General features: G+C 44.0%; 1 protein-coding gene across 1 annotated transcript in view; it reads right to left on the reverse strand.

Moving 5' to 3' along the window:
- LOC126997789 (polycystic kidney disease 2-like 2 protein) overlaps positions 1-17,805 on the reverse strand; it is a 60,832-nt gene that overhangs the window by 34,131 nt on the left and 8,896 nt on the right. The window contains exons 2-3 of the mRNA XM_050859006.1: positions 5,543-5,735; positions 3,107-3,236 (exon numbers count right to left, since the gene is read on the reverse strand). Coding sequence (XP_050714963.1) covers positions 3,107-3,236; positions 5,543-5,735 — 323 coding nt within the window. The remainder of the gene's footprint in view (positions 1-3,106; positions 3,237-5,542; positions 5,736-17,805) is intronic.

A 17,805-nucleotide genomic window follows, 5' to 3' on the forward strand; every position in this document is an offset into this window, starting at 1 on the left:
CTGGAAATTGCTTTCAAGTCACGCCCTCAGCTACACAATGACAAATTTTCAGCCATCGCTGAATGTCCGAAGGCAACTCACACGCCGTCCTCATGATCACTTCTCAATCCAGACTTTAGCGAAACTCTGTGGAAGATGAATTGGGTCTCTGCGGGGCAGAATGAGCCAAACAAGAATGGCATAACTGTAAAATACTTGCGCGCGCCACTAATGGGCTAACGCCAACAACCTGGGCTCATCAAGAATGTCTGGCTATGAGCCAAGCCAAAAAATAAGTTAATAAGTTCATCTGAGCACCGGTACACCTTTTCTAATGAAACATGAAATATTTAAGACGACATACGCTCAGGTATATGAGCGGAGAAAGCTGGTGCAGACACTACCAAACATCTAGTTGCACCTGACGATAATAATGAAAAAGATCACAAATTTGACCAAAGTCCCATATATTCGAGTCAAAGCATGCACGCCAGAGTAATTTTTTTTTTACAACAAAGGGGACAGCTCAAGGGCACAAAAAAAGGAAACAATAAAAAAAAGCCCGCTACTCGCTGCTCCTAAAAAAGAATCAAAAGAGCTGGCCGAAAGAGAAGTCAATTTCGGGAGAAGAGGTGTCCTGATACCCTTCTCTTGAAAGAGTTCAAGTCGTAGGCAGGAGGAAATACAGATAAAGGAAGATTGTTCCAGAGTTTAAAAGCGTGAGGGATGAAAGAGTGAAGATGCTGGTTAACTCTTGCATAAGGGGTTTGGACAGTATAGGGATAAACATGAGTAGAAAGTCGCGTGCAGCGGGGCCTCGGGAGGGGGGGAGGCATGCAGTTAGCAAGTTCAGAAGAGCAGTCAGCGTGGAAATATCGATAGAAGATAGAAAGAGAGGCAACATCGCGACGGAATTTAAGAGGTAGAAGACTATCAGTAGGAGGAGGAGAGCTGATGAGACGAAGAGCCTTAGACTCCACTCTGTCCAGAAGAGCTGTGTGAGTGGAGCCCCCCCACACGTGAGATGCATACTCCATACGAGGGCGGACAAGGCCCCTGTATATGGATAGCAACTGCACTGGGGAGAAGAACTGGCGGAGACGATACAGAACGCCCAACCTCGAGGAAGCTGATTTAGCGAGAGAGGAGATGTGAAGTTTCCAGTTGAGATTTTGAGTTAAGGATAGACCGAGGATGTTTAGTGTTGAAGATGGTGATAGCTGAGTGTTGTCGAAGAATAGGGGATAGGTGTTTGGAAAATTGTGTCGTGTTGATAGGTGGAGAAATTGAGTTTTTGAGGCACTGAAGGACACAAGGTTCCTTCTGCCCCAATCGGAAATGATAGCAAGGTTTGAGGTTAAGCGTTCTGCAGCCTCCAGTCTGGAGTCGTGTACTTCCTGTTGTGATGGTCTTCTATTGAAAGAAGTTGAATAATCGAGAATGGAGTCGTCGGCGTATGAGTGGACAGGACAATTTTTTATGGAAAGAAGATCATTGATGAATAACAGGAAGATAGTGGGAGATACGACAGAGCCCTGTGGAACACCACTGTTGATAGGTTTAGGAGAAGAACAGTGACCGTCTACCACCGCAGAGATAGAACGGCCGGAAAGGAAACTGGAGATAAAGGAACAGAGAGAGTGATAGAATCCGAAAGAGGGCAGTTTAGAAAGCAGAGACTTGTGCCAGACTCTATCGAAGGCTTTCAGTATGTCTAGCGCAACAGAGAAAGTTTCACCGAAACGGCTAAGGGACGATGACCAAGAGTCAGTTAAGAGAGCATGAATATCGCCAGTAGAACGCCCCTTGCGGAACCCATACTGGCGATCAGATAGAAGGTTAGAAGTGGAAAGGTACTTTTGAATCTTCCGATTAAGGATTGATTCAAAAGCCTTAGTTATACATGAAAGTAAAGCTATAGGGCGGTAGTTTGAGGGATTGGAACGGTCACCCTTCTTAGGCACAGGCTGTACAAAGGCATACTTCCAGCAGGAAGGAAAGATAGATGTTGATAGGCAGAGACGAAAGAGTTTGACCAGGCAGGGTGTCAGCACGGAAGCACAGTTTTTAAGGACAATAGGAGGCACTCCATCAGGTCCATAAGCCTTCTGAAAGTTGAGGCCAGAGAGGGCATAGAAAGCATCATTTGGAAGAGTCTTAATAACAGGCATAAAGGAGTCAGAGGGGGGATGAGTAGGCGGAATATGCCCAGAATCGTCCTGGGTGGAGTTCTTACAGAAAGTTTGAGCGAAGAGTTCAGCCTTAAAGACAGATGAGCGGCGTGCTGCCGTCAGGGTTAAGGAGAGGAGGGAAAGAGGAAGAAGTGAAATTGGAGGAGATGTTTTTGGCTAGATGCCAGAAGTCAAGGGAAGAATTAGAAGAAGCAAAGTGTTGACATTTTCTATTGATAAAAGAAGTTTTGGTAAGTCGGAGAATAGAGCTGGTCAAGAGTGATACAAATTACACACAGGTAAAGGTGGGTACATAGAATATAACTGCGCGTGGCTGCGGTGCTCAGCTCCGAGCCGTTGGTCATTTGAGCTAGCAGTAAGTAAGAACCAATTACCCAGGACAGGGGCCAATGTGAAATCCGGCATTGCCACAGTTTATCATTCCCAGACTTCCCCAGGTACCCATTCATCGATCAGCCCAAAAGGGAGGATGAACAGCTGGGTGAGCTACAAGCTGATTGCTCGGGCCGGGATTCGAACCCGGGTCAGCGGAGCTGACCACTGCTCCAAAGAGGCGCAAGGCTTCAACATTTACAACAAAACATTGACTAAAATATTTTCCAAGGCACTTATGTATATCCAATTCTTTCAACTTACCTATGCTTGGAAGGTGCTATAACTTCTAATTCAACAGAAATCTGTACTTCCAGCAAATTCGTTCCGTCATGTTACTTGTAGGTTGCATTGATTTATTAGTATGTATTTTATGTTGTGTCATACTTGTCTCATCATTTTTCAACGTATGTAACGCCACGCATGCAAGTAACAAGAAACTGACATACAATTATTAATACAAGAACAACAACTTCCCACAATACAAAATGTTGCTAATACTTGTCCTTAGACTTGAGTAACAAGAAACACCTCATACGAGATTACTTCAAGAAAGAACTCACCAAGATGCTGCCACTCTTCGTCCATTTCAAGGTCTGGCTCCACTTCATCGAAGTCAATGTCATCGGCATCCACCGCCCAGAATTCCTTCCTCTTGCAGCAGGAGGCCGTCACCGCCGCGCCAAAAAACACCTTTCCATGAGACGCCCGAGTCACACAATTACTAGATGGCTATTTGCCATGAGATCAAATAAGTAATCCTACACAAGATTATTGTGAAGAAGTATTCTGAAAGAGATATTGGTTCCCGATACTTTATTTGTCCTGAAAGACATGTCTGAATGGTAGGCGTATATTGTTGAAATGTTGCTTGTTAACAATGATAAGTGGAAGAACTTAACTCTAGAGACGTCTGTCAGCTATCCTACTAAACACAACTTATTTGGTTAAGGTGAAAGTGGTGTGAGGGTGTTTCACTTCATTTTTTATTTATCAACTATGTTTGTCAAAGTAAACCTGATGTATTCTACTTCTGGCTTCATTGTTATCAGCTGGGAGTCGGCGGCTAAATGGTCAGCGTGAGGGGACAGTGTGCTGAAGGACCCAGGTTCAGGTTCCACCCGCCACTACAAGCTGACAATTTTCAGTCATCACCGAATGGCCTGATGGCCACCTATCAACTCGGACTTTAGAAAAATCTCTAAAAAATTATCAAATGTAGCTCCAAGGGGCAGAATGAGCCGCTACAAGTTGGCAATTTTCAGTCATCATCAAGTGGCCTAAAACTACCCACATACTCTTCTGATAATTATCTATCAACTCTATCGAAAATAGATCAAGTGGAACCCTGTGGGTCAGCATGAGCCAAGCAAGACACTTTGAAACACTTGCCTGCTCCACTAACGGGCTGGGGCTGACCAGTCTATCCCAACAAAAAAGCCTATAAGCCAAACATTAAAAAAAAAACGTTAACAAAACTGATTTAATTGCACAATGTCAATCCTTGTTGATTGAACGATGGCTAATATTACATCGATTTTTAAGAAAAGAAAGAATAGGTATTTACAGGCCTAGAAAGCTAATTTAGGATTCATAGGTTGGATTCCTCCCAGAAAAAAAATAAAAATTGTCAGACCACCTGACCTTCGTTTTGACTTCTCAGTTTACGAAGAAAACGGGTAAAATATAGCAGGACGTATGCAATCGCATGACATTTGATATTTTTCATATCATCATCATTCTTATCATCATCATTTTGCTGTTGGTGTTTTCTGTCTACATTTATCAATGCAGGATTAACAAACATTTATGTCTGGTCCACAAAGATGAATACGAGTTTCCATATGGTAAGGCACTTGAGTAGACTACTGCTGGGTGAACTGGTGTATGGAGTGTACTGAGTGAGCGATGAATGAATCATGTACTGACATGCACAAGAATAGCAGCAACAGCAATAACAAAAACAAAACAATCCCAATAACAATGAAATATAACTGGTAAAATAGGTGAACTGAGACGCGCACAGTTTGTTAAGTGAGCGATGAATAAAAAGCTGACAAAGCTGAAAATAGCTAAAACATAAACAGCACATAAATGTCACTCATGTATGTACAGATGTTGGTCACTGTAGTTAACGTCCGTTGTTCATGTTGTCTATTGCTTATGTCGTTAAATTTATAACAGCAAAGTGACATGAAGCAGGTAACAATGGTAAAACGTTTTAGATAACGTATGGCAGTATGATAAACGTATGGTAAAACGGTGGCGTACGCTTCTTCGTTCGTTTTCGTTTGTGTACGTCGACGAATGCGTAAAGATAACGATCGGCAGCGACTCTCAGCGCGTGATGTAAACGTACTCAGCGCGTGATGTACACGTCCATACGTCATTGCCATAACGTCCACGTACATTATCCGTCCACACGTACATGATCGTTACAAACACGACACGCTCCATTATGATTATACTAATGAATTATGATGTGAAAATAGAATCAACGAGAACGTCGAGATAACGGATCGCCTAAATTATCTTATAACGTGCGTATGGTTATCCCCAGCGTGTTGGCCGTACTCTGTACGCTATACGTTTTGCATGTGCATGCTCAAAATGTCCCTGAGCTCCCCGACGACGACGACGACGTACGGCCCGCCCACGTACGTACACAATAACCTACGAGCAGCGTACCCATAACTTATTCAAGCGTATGCTGAGCGTGTGCCACCGTTTTCCATACGCTAGCCATACGTTCTCTAAAACGTTAAGGTGTGACAGGCCCATAATGAATAACAAAGAAGGAACGTCAGGACGTGATATTATTTTGCCAAACAATGATGTAACACATTATTTTATAATGAACCTCCGACTATGCACTTTTAGGAATGACCTTTTTATAGATTTCAATAAGATTATAGAAAAGAAAGAAAAAATAGTACAAAAGGAAGTGCAAAAAGTAAAAATAGAAATGGGACATAAGAAATCTAACGCTGAGTACCCACCATGAGAGGCTCCACCACCAGGATGGACATGAGGAATGTTACGAGAAGGGAAGTGAGCCAGCGACTCGTCTTTTCAGCACCAAACTGGAGAGCGTAGGCCCACACGAAGAACACGGAGATGCCGATCACTGCCAGAACCAAAAGCCAGGCCAGAGCGCGGCCCCACCACCCCAGCACGAATGGCCTCTCATGCCTGCCGGAGGATGAAGATATATTGCTCATGAGTATGAGGGGACGATGAAGAGCAGGAACTACGCTTGGTGAGGATTAATGAAGAATATCAAGAGTGACGGGAGATAATCAAGAGAAGAAGGACATGGCGAGGTTAAATACATCAAGAGTGTGAGCAGAAAGGTTCACCTCATTATTACTTCACATCTGTTTAGTATGTTTTAATGGTTTGCCTTTTTTTGTGTGTGTGTGGAAAAAAGAGGAGGGTGGGTCTCCATTTTTTTCTGGGAAGGGGAGGAGAAAAAGGAAGGAGCTCCTTAGGGTGGTATCTGTTAATATGAATTGCTTAAATGATAAATGCATCCATTAATGTATCCCTTATTAAAGCCCTTCATCCATTTATAAACCTCGATCATGTCTCCACGCACCCTTCGCCTTTCTAGAGAATTCAAAGTTTAACTGTTTGAGTCTTTCCTCGTATGGCAAGTTTCTCAACCCCTGAATCATCTTAGTCATCCTCCTCTGCACCGATTCTAACATTTTGATATCCATTCTATAGTAAGGTGACCAGAACTGAACCGCATAGTCAAGATGAGGTCTAACTAATGCTAAATATAGTTTGAGGAAGACTTCGGCGCTTCTGTTGCTTACGCTCCTTGAAATAAATCCCAGTACCCTATTTGCTCGATTTCAAGCTTGAATGCATTGTGCCCTTGGACGGAGATCAGAGCTCACAAGACCCCTAAATCCCGCTCGCACCCAGACCTGCTTATGAGAGTGTCATTTAAGCAATAGTTATGTGAGGGGTTGTTCCTACCTACACTCAGAATACTGCACTTTACTACATTGAACTCCATCTGCCATTTATACGCCCAGTCATACAATCTGTTTAGTTCACCCTGGAGAATACTAGCGTCCTGATCCGACTTAATTACTCTACCGATCTTGGTACCATCTGCAAACTTACTGACACCACTACTAATTCATGTATCTAAGTCATTGATATAAATAAAAAGTGGACCTAATACCGAACCTTGTGGGACCCCACTCGTAACACATTCCCAGTCAGATCTTTTATTATTGATTTGCACTCTTTGCTTCCTATTGCTAAGCCACGCCTTGGCCCAGTTCAAAACTTTACCCTCTACTCCGTGAGCCTGTAATTTAAGCAACAGTCGTTGGTGAGGAACTTTGTCAAACGCTTTACTAAAATCGAGATAGATTACATCATAATTTTCATCTCTGTCTACCGCCTCGAATACTTTATTGTAGAAGGACAAGAGATTGGTGAGGCATGACCTACCTTTCGTGAACCCATGCTGCGAGTCGTGAATTAAGCTATGTTTCTCTAGATGCTCCCGAATGTTCCTGGCTATTATGGACTCCAGCATCTTGCCTATAACCGATGTTAAGCTAATTGGGCGATAGTTTGAAGCACAATTGACCTGTCCCCTTTTTTGAAAATCGGCGTCACATTAGCTACTTTCCATAGGTTCGGCGCATAGCCAGAATTTACCGATATCTTAAAGATGTCGGTTAGTACCCACTAACCGACATCACCTAATTCCTTTAATATCCTCGGAAATATCCCATCAGGACCTGGCGACTTGTTCTTTTAAGCTTATCTATCTCATCCTGAATTACTTGCCTGGTAATGATTATATCCCTCAATTTATCGCCATCCCCGCCCTCGTATACCTGAACCCTTTCCGGTATAGTCGTTCGATCCTCCTGTGTGAATACTGAATGGAAGTAGTCGTTCAACAATGTGCTCATATTTTCGTAATTTTCTACTAGCTCCCCTGTGTTTGTTTTCAGCGGTCCAATGTTCTCCCGTGTTTTTGTTCTATACATGTGAAAGAAGCCCTCATGATTACTTTTCGCCTCATTTGCTACTTTGATCTCATAGTTCCTTTTAGCTATCCTGGTGTTTTTCTTAACTAATCTAGATAGTTCGACGTACCGGCCCCTGAGATTCTTTATTTTCTAATAAATTCCCTTCTTTAACCATATTTCGTGTTTTAGTCCACGAGTCATCCACTAAGGGTCATTGTTTTCTTTTCTAAGTGTTCGCTGTGGTATATGCTGTCTTTGCCCCTCTACTATTACTCTAACTAAATTATTGTAAGACATTTCTACCTGGTTCTCCTGGCTCTCCAATCCGCAGTTCTGGCCCTCATGAATCCCTAAATTATCCCAGTTTACCCCTTCAAGATGTCTTCGAAGCCCCTCGTAGTTTGTTCTTCTAAAATCTGGCACTAACACTGGGTTTGGTTCGCGGGTTGCCCCCCAGTCTAAGATAAAACGAACCGTTCTGTGGTCACTATTTCCTAACTCTCCGCCCACCTCCAACTCACGTAGCAAGTTCTTATTATTGGTTAGGACTAAATTTAATATGTTATCTCCTCTGGTAGGCTCAGTAACTACCTGCTTAAGGAAATTATCTTGTATAACTTCAAGAAAATCCTCGGCTTCCAGGTCACCCACTAGGTCTTCCCAGTCTATATTCCTATAATTAAAGTCCCCCATTACGCAGACATTCCTAGTCCTACTCGCCCTGCCAATCTCCTGTAGGCTAGGATAAGACTTGGAACAGCGCTGGGCGACTACTTTTCACTGCACTGCGGTGTCCCACAGGGCAGCGTGCTCTCCCCGACTCTTTTCACAATCTACACTCAGTACACCCCCCTCCGGTAAGAGGCATTAACGTTGCCTACGCTGATGACATCACGTAGATCATTGGATACCCAGGACGCCCTTAGGCTATGGCTCAGAGGGCCACAGCTACTGAAATTGAAACACAAAACCGCTACGAAAATAAATGGAAGACCAAAACAAACACAAACAAATTTACAATATTAAGAGGAAATTATCACTAACGATGATGTACACTTAACGCAAAATAAGGGCAAAATACTCGGACTAAAAATTACCAATCGGGGATACATTGAACATATAAAAGATAGAAAGATCTTTGCAACACAAACACTCCACAAACTACCGATTCAGCAACATGTCCACCAAAATCAAGACACAACTCGAAAAACCTCTAATTTTTCCCATCCTAGACTACCCCCCAATTCCCACACATACACTTAGCAAGACCCAAATCAGTAAATTACAGAAAATTCAAAACAGAACGCTCAGGTTCGCAACCGGCCAACGTTATCCATATACATTAACAACAGCACAAATACACACAATCACCAAAACACTACCAATAAACCAAAGACTTCATTGGAAAGCAGAAAAAAAATTGGCAACGTATTGAAGTTCCTAACATTCCACTTTACAATTCACTGAAAGACAACACCATTCAAAGGTACAACACCAACTTCCCAAGCAGCCTGGAGAAAATAAACAGCTTCCCTAACCCATTATATCACTGAAAACCCCCGACACAGAAACTCCACTAAACACCAACGATTATGTAACACTATCAATACTCAAATTATATGTCTATAATATGTAACACATGCCTAGTTTAGCTAGCTACCTTAAACCTTGATGTCATTGTATTCACTCACAAATATATTATTCAAACAATTGTAATCCTCTGCAGCGAGAAATTGACACTACCATTGTTTATGTAAAACCAACTAAAAGAGAAATGATGCACCTAAATAAAGCAAGGTGGCCCACCACTTTCCTCTTCTACTGCATTTCCCTCCTACTTTACCTTTCACTCCCCCCTCTTCCTCCCTTCACCTTTCCTAAAAAATAAAAAAAAGACGCACGCCTCCTGTAGGAAGTCATAAACGTCATGTCTCGGCAAGAGTGCCTTCTCCCCCAGCACCAGAGAGAGAGAGAGAGAAAGAGAAACTCCCATCTCCGCCCCGACACCGGGGAGGTACCGATTTCGCAGGTCCCCCAGGGCATTGGTGGTGGAAGGTCGAGGTGCAGACAGTCACAGAACCGACCGTTTCCGGCTGTCTTGACACACCTATTTAGGTTTCAGCGCTATAGTTGTTCCAAACTGTCGAGATCAATCAGACATGTTTATAGTAGAGGCAGACCTATCTGGATGAGTAACGCAGCGCATTCGACCACCCCGAGCTTCATCCTTCTTTCCCTCTTCCTGAATAATCCTTCTCTCCAATGAACGTGGCAAACCTTGAGGACGAACGTCTCATAGGAGGAGTTTTAGCCATTTCTAGCTAGCTACAATCCCCTGTTGTTGGGGTTAGTTAAGTTCATGAGCGTATAATGATGGTGAGGTTGAAGCACACCTGGGGCTTCATATCTCTTATTGCAATGTACGTCCCTTCCGCCCTTCTGAGATGTGTGAACTTGAGGAAAAAGACATGATCTACGCCAAGTCCGACTCTATAGTCGGCGCCAAGACCAAGGTCCAGTGTTTGGAGGCTTGCTAGATGAAACAGTACAGTCCGTTCATGCGTGTGGTGAGGACGTTGAGATCTCAGAAAGTTTCACGTATCTTGGTAGCGTAGTTCATAACAACGGTGAGACTGGCCAGGAAGTCTTTCGGCGGATTGGCCTGGCCCATGGACTTATGTACTCGCTCAATACCAACTTGAAACTCTCACTGCATACTCCTGAGCATATGGCATGCAGGTCCTTCAACCTTTCGAGATGGAACACAAGAGTGTTGCATCTCGAGATTCTTTTTGACATGACATGAAGCTTGTGTTGCAACATCAAGCTTATGGTCAGTTGCAAAGAACTCAGCACTCCGGTAAACCCTGCAATTCTGAAGGATCCTCCAACGAGTACTTACGAGGATGTGGTCAATCTCCTTAGCTACCCCTCCGGCATCACTATACCAAGTCCATCAGTGCAGCTCTGGTCTCTGATACCAGTAACCCGCATTTCTCAACCTTCTTGATTTTGCAAAATTTAGGAGGAGAGAGTTGTTGATGTTCCTGGTACCAGAACCAGGGAGACCAACACATAGCTCGTAGCCAACCCTGTCAGTGCCAGTAATAGCATTGAAGTTGCCCAGGACAATGAGTGCGTCCCGGGGAGGGCACTGGTCTAATACGGAGTCGAATTTGGCATAGAACATATCTTCATGCAGTTTCTCGCATCTCGCAAGAGCGTACACTGCAACAAGAGACATAAAGCCCAGTGTGTGCTTCAGCCTCATTTGCATTATACGCTCATCAACCGGAGCAACCTTAACCACAATTTTTTTTTTTTTTTTACAACAAAGGAGGCAGCTCAAGGGCACACAAAAAAAGAAAACAATAATAAAAAAAAAGCCCGCTACTCGCTGCTCCTTAAAAAGAAACAAAAGAGGTGGCCGAAAGGAAGATCAAATACGGGAGGAGAGGTGTCCTGATACCCTCCTCTTGAAAGAGTTCAAGTCGTAGGCAGGAGGAAATACAGATGAAGGAAGAGAAGAGCTGTGTGAGTGGAGCCCCCCCACACATGAGATGCATACTCCATACGAGGGCGGACAAGGCCCCTGCATATGGACAGCAACTGTGCAGGGGAGAAGAACTGGCGGAGACGGTACAGAACGCCCAGCCTCGAGGAAGCTGATTTAGTAAGAGATGAGATATGAAGTTTCCAGTTGAGATTTTGAGTTAAGGATAGACCGAGGATGTTTAGTGTTGAGGAAGGTGATAGCTGGGTGTTGTCAAAGAATAGGGGATAGTTGTTTGGAAGATTGTGTCGAGTGGATAGGTGGAAAAACTGTGTTTTGGAGGCGTTGAAGGACACCAGGTTCTTCTTGCCCCAATCGGAAATAATATTAAGGTCTGAGGCTAAGCGTTCTGCAGCCTCCAGCTTTGAGTCGTTAAGTTACTGAAGGGTGGGTCTTCTATTAAAAGAAGTTGAGTAATGCAGAGTGGAATCGTCGGCGTAGGAATGGATAGGACAGTTCGTTTTCGAAAGAAGATCATCAATGAACAACAGAAAAAGAGTGGGAGATAGGACAGAACCCTGTGGGACACCACTGTTAATAGATTTAGGGGAAGAACAGTGACCGTCTACCACGGCAGAAATAGAACGGTCAGAAAGAAAACTGGAGATAAAGGTACAGAGAGAAGGATAGAAACCGTAGGTGGGTGGTTTAGAAAGCAAAGATTTGTGCCAGACCCTATCAAAAGCTTTTGATATGTCCAGCGCAATAGCAAAAGTTTCGCCGAAACGGCTAAGAGAGGATGACCAAGAGTCAGTTAAGAAGGCTAGGAGATCACCAGTAGAACGCCCCTTGCGGAACCCATACTGGCGATCAGATAGAAGGTCAGAAGTGGAAAGGTGCTTTTGAATCTTTCGGTTAAGGATTGATTCAAAAGCTTTAGATAGACAAGAAAGTAAAGCTACTGGACGGTAGTTTGAGGGATTGGAGCGGTCACCCTTCTTAGGCACAGGCTGTATGAAGGCATACTTCCAGCAAGAAGGAAAGGTAGATGTTGACAGGCAGAGGCGAAAGAGTTTGACCAGGCAGGGTGACAGCACGGAGGCACAGTTTTTAAGGACAATAGGAGGCACTCCATCAGGTCCATAAGCCTTCTGAGGATTGAGGCCAGAGAGGGCGTAGAAAACATCATTTTGAAGAATCTTTATAACAGGCATAAAGGAGTCAGAGGGGGGATGAGTAGGAGGAATATGCCCAGAATCGTCCAGAGTGGAGTTTTTAGAAAAAGTTTGAGAGAAGAGTTCAGCCTTAGAGATAGATGAGACGGCAGTGTTGCCGTCAGGACTGAAGAGTGGAGGGAAAGATGAAGAAGTGAAGTTGGAGGAGATGTTTTTGGCTAGATGCCAGAAGTCACGGGAAGAGTTAGAGAAAGCAAGGTTTTGACATTTTCTATTAATGAAAGAATTTTTGGTTAGTCGGAGAATAGATTTGGCACGATTTCGGGCAGAAATGTAAAGTTCATAATTAGTATTAGTTTGAAGGCTCTGGTACCTTTTGTGAGCTACCTCTCTATCATTGACAGCACGAGAACAAGCGTGATTAAACCACGGCTTTTTAGCGTGAGGAGTAGAGAAAGAACGAGGAATGTATGCCTCCATTCCAGAGACAATCACCTCTGTGATGCGCTGAGCACACACAGAGGGGTCTCTATCCTGGAAGCAATAATCATTCCACGGGAAATCGGAAAAGTACATCCTCAGGTCGTCCCACCGAGCTGAAGCAAAATGCCAGAAGCATCGCCTCTTCGGTGGGTCCAGAGGGTGTACAGGAGCGATAGGACAGGATGCAGAAATAAGATTGTGATCGGAGGAGCCCAACGGAGAGAACAGTTTGACAGAATAAGCAGAAGGGTTTGAGGTAAGGAAGAGGTCTAGAATGTTGGGCCGATCTCCAAGACGGTCGGGAATACGTGTAGGGTGCTGGACCAACTGCTCTAGGTCGTTGAGGATAGCAAAGTTGTAGGCTTGTTCACCAGGATGGTCAGTGAAAGAGGATGAAAGCCAAAGCTGGTGGTGAACATTGAAATCTCCTAGGATGGAGATTTCAGCGAAGTGAGAGTGGGTCAAGATGTGCTCCACTTTAGAATTCAAATAGTCAAAGAATTTTACATAGTTGGTAGAGTTAGGTGAGAGATAAACAGCACAGATGTATTTAGTAATAGAGTGACAATGAAGTCTTAGCCAGATGGTGGAAAATTCAGAAGAGTCAAGGTCGTGGGCACGAGAGCAAGTGATGTCGTTGCGCACGTAGGCGCAACATCCAGCTTTGGATTGAAATTTAGGATAGAGATATTAGGAGGGAACAGAGTAGTAGCCTCAGAAACCTGTGTTTCGGTAAGGAAGAGAAGGCAGCAGTTGGCTGGAGATGCCCATAGCTACCCCCTTTACATGGAAGCCATTGCTCATGCCGGACCAGCAGAAGGTGTACCCCCCCTTACTGATCTCGCCACTGCCAGGCCTTCTCGTCTCAGATAGTGCCACTATGTCCACCCTCAGCCTTCTGAGCTCATTTACTAGGTAGGGCAGTCGATCATCGTCTGAGAGGCTCCGTACGTTCCAAGAGCCCACACGCAGAGCCCTCCGTAGGTTAACCCCGGGCCTGGTTTTGCGGGCGGGGGCTGCATCTCACCACCACGGCCATCCCCAAAACAAAAAGAGGGGCTAGGGGGTACTTCCTCCTTCGAGGTGCAGGGGTCCCGTAGACTTTGCCCTGCACCCGTCATTGACGGCAGGCTCCTCGGATGCGGGTGCATCGTGGAAGCCTGCCGCGCGGTCGGATCCCCCAGCAAGACCGGATCGGGGTCGAGGCTCGCGCCGCGACCCCGACCTCTACTTTTTAATTTATTTTTGACAAATAATAACTTTTAGTAGGAGGAGGGGATGCAAACCCCTCTCCCCAATCTGCCCAGATTAGGGGCTGGCCTGACTGCTCACCATAGGGCAGGGACGCAGGACCCCTGGGAGGATTAATCCCCCGGTTACCCAAATACAGATGCATAAACAGGAAAGAAAGAGAAAGAGGGTATCCACGCCGGGGCCCTGGAGCCAATAAACAGCAGATAATAGAGGCTGATTGTATATGTATATATTGTTTTCTGGATGCTTGAGACAATGCCGGCTTCATTTTGGTTATTTATATGGGTGATAAAGTATAAAACCTGTAATTTTCTCTCTCTCTCTCTCTCTCTCTCTCTCTCTCTCTCTCTCTCTCTCTCTCTCTCTCTCTCTCTCTCTCACCTCTCGTCGGTGTTGGTCAGATTCAACACATGCTTGGTTTTGGTGTGCTGTTCAGGTTTCTCTCGCGGCAGGCCCATATCTTCTCCTGGAACATGCAATAAACAAGACAACCTAAGTATATATTTATAGTAACGTTTTATTGAGCTCCTTCAGGATAATACATTTTTATAATCTTGCTTTATTGTAGAATATTAAATTTAAGTGTTGTTTATTCCTATTTTCCCCACTGGGTGTCTCCTCCATGCCAACTGGTTTAGTGACCTCGCAGGTGCAAACATTGATGGGAATAATTTCCCTATTCAGATGCTAAAGTGCGACTGAACAGTACCTGGAAACATATGATAAGAATATTGATAAATATTTGATTGACTGTTAACTCTTGATTTACAGAAGAGATACAAACTATGCAGGTGCAGATAAATTTTAGTACGTGTACTTTGGGAATACTGGATGAAATCTCTCATGGATAAGGAAAATAATGCGCTGACAGTCACTGAGCCACTGCTTCGATCCATCTCACTTTTTTCAATTTCCGATTGTAGCGCCTGTAGGCTTTCTTGATGGGACCTGAAGGTTGGCTCCAGTCCGTCAGTGGTGCAGGCAATAGTTTATAGTGGCGCGGTCTTGCTTGACACATGATGTCCCTGAAACTCATCTTTGCTCCGCTCTAGAGAGTTTCGCTACAGTCTGGGTTGATGATATATGGTCTTCAGCACATCATTTTTAAGCTATTAGGCAATGACTAAAAATTGACAGCTTATAGCGGCGATCAGGATTTGAACCCCGGTCCTCCAGGACACTGCGCCCTCGACCACTCAGCTGGCAGACTCCCTAATCCACCGGTGGAAGCGCAATTCTTGTTAGCATGAATATTATGTCTGAAGAGTGTGTCTGAACTGTGCAGGATCCACTTGATCTAATCCGGAGGATGTCTCGAGACTACGTGAAATATGAAGGGTTCACTTTCTCAGGTGTGAAGTAAGCTTTAAAGTTCGCAAAATATCCACTTTTTTTTCTGACATGGTCTGAATAATCCTTGAAGAGTGAAAGATCCACTTTATCGGATCTGAAGCAAGCCTGAAGTTTCTCCATTGTGAAAGGTCCACTTACTCTGATATGAAATATAAATGAAGAGTCTGCTAAGTATGAAGGGTCCAACTGATCTGTTATGAAATATGTATGAAGAGTCCGAAAATAAAGTGAAGCATCCTCATACTCCGACATTAAATATTTTTGAATAATTCGAAAAATGGGAAGCGTCAACTTGAAGTCTGAAAAATGTGAATGGACCTCTTACTCTGAAATGAAGTATGTTTAAAGAATGCAAAAAAAGTGAAGGATCCACTTACTCTAATATAAAGAATGTTTCAAATGTCCATGAAATGTGATCGGTCCGTTTGTCTTCGCATGAAGTATATTTGAAGACCCGGTAGGAAGGGGTCAGTTATTCAATGAGCCCATACGTGCCGCCCAACACTGGTTGTAAGCATCACTGGCAACGTGTTAGGTTGAAGCAAAGAGTGTACACACGAGGCAAATGAGTCGCCAGCATGATGTTGGCCTGAGATGACTCAGTACTAGTAGCAGCAGCAGGGGTAATACGGTCTTTTCTGCTTTGTCGAAGGTTCTAAATGCGTCCGTCACTAATACAGAGAAACTGTACAGTAAGGGGTAAGTAATATTGGATGTAGCTCAATACTAAATTAGTGGAACACTACAACGTTCTCAATATGTCTATATCCATTGTTTTTGCAAGTCTTTTGCTCATTTACCATTATTGTCCCGAATTTATAATCACTATTATTTACATCTCACATCACTGGTTGTAGTGTGTGGAAGAAAATAAGCACTTCCGCACACAAAAAAATTGGTGTTCGAATGAAGTGTCTAGGTCGGCTGGAAAGATATGTTGATACTGAGCACTTGAAAGAGTACACGTCATAGGAAGATGAATATATGAATATGGACTAGCAAAAGGGATGGAAGAATGAAGACATTGGTTAACTATTGCATAAGGAATTTGGACAGCATAGAGATTAGTTAGAATACTACCGGGAACATACGCTCAGAGGAGCATCATCTCACCCCAAGATATTTCCCACGCAGCTACTATGTCCATCTCAAGTCCCTCCTGGTAGGATCGATCGACTAGTTCTTCAATGAGTTACCTTGGAGTCCTCCATACAGGATTGTCTCGTACAGAAAGATCCATTTGAGAAGATCAACATCCAGGAATCACGAATTAAGCTGGCAATGGGTATCGATGCGTTTCATCAAGTAATCTCTGGTTCAACACGGTCACTCCAGCGATACCTCAAAATGCTGCGAAAGTACTTGGTACCAAAAGCATCGACACGCCTTTCCAAATCACTATTCAATGACCATGTCTCACAGCCTTACAGTAAAACAGGGAGCACAAACGACTAAGAGACTCGACTCTTTATCCGCCTGCAATGCCATATATTCGTGTTGAGCGACTCCATAGCACCGTGGGCCTGGCCAATTCGAGTGACTTTTTGGTAAGACTTATCATTGTTATACACTACATTTCCAAGGTATGTGAAACTTTTGGTGACTTCGACATATTCATCACACGCATGAACAGACTGAACTGTGTCATCCGGCAAGCCTACAAACTCCTGTACCAGGACCTCTAGCGATTATGCAGTATCATCACCAAAAAACAAGGTCAGTGATTTTGAAGTTGCAAACAGATGCCCCGAGTTTAATCAACAACAATGCCTAATAACCAGTCCATGCAAGAGTTGAAAAGTTATGGAGCAAGGACGCACATCCACTCCTGAAATAAAAGGGAAGAAGCCAGAGACGCCTCCCCAACATTTAACAATATTCTCAGTCCCTCAATAATTTCAGCAGGAATGCCCCGCAGAATGTCCCAGAGTACTTCACAATGCACGGAGTCAATAGCAATCTCAAGATCGACATAAGATGCAAGTAGCCCCTGTTGAAACTCACGTCGGCGTTCCAAAAGTACGCGAAGTGCTAGGATCCGGTCATTTTTTGACTAGGCGGGCAGAACCCGGATTGCTCAGGTCTCTGAAACTTTAACGGATAAGGTCGAATTCGCTTCAGTTGTAGATGAGCGAACACTTTTCGCTGACACTAAACAGTGTAATACCACGGTAATTGTTCAGTCTTGTTAGTTCCCTTTCTATTTACAGTTAGGTCCTCTCTTTCGATCTTCTATGGATATTTTCACGTTAGCTGACTGCTCTTCTGACCTTGCTAACCGCCCGTCCCCCCTGCCGCGGCCCCACTTCACATAACTTTCTACTCAAGCTCACCCCTATACTGTCCAAATGGAACAATTTTCCTTCATCTGTATGTTCTCCTTTCAACGACTTAAACACTTTCAAGAGGAGAGTATCGGGACACCTCTCCCAAAATTGACATCCCCGTTAGCCACTCTTCTGAACTCTCTTTTTACAGGGGCAGTTATAGCGGGCTGC

This window comes from Eriocheir sinensis, chromosome 13, assembly GCF_024679095.1.
Source record: "Eriocheir sinensis breed Jianghai 21 chromosome 13, ASM2467909v1, whole genome shotgun sequence".
Taxonomy (NCBI): domain Eukaryota; kingdom Metazoa; phylum Arthropoda; class Malacostraca; order Decapoda; family Varunidae; genus Eriocheir; species Eriocheir sinensis.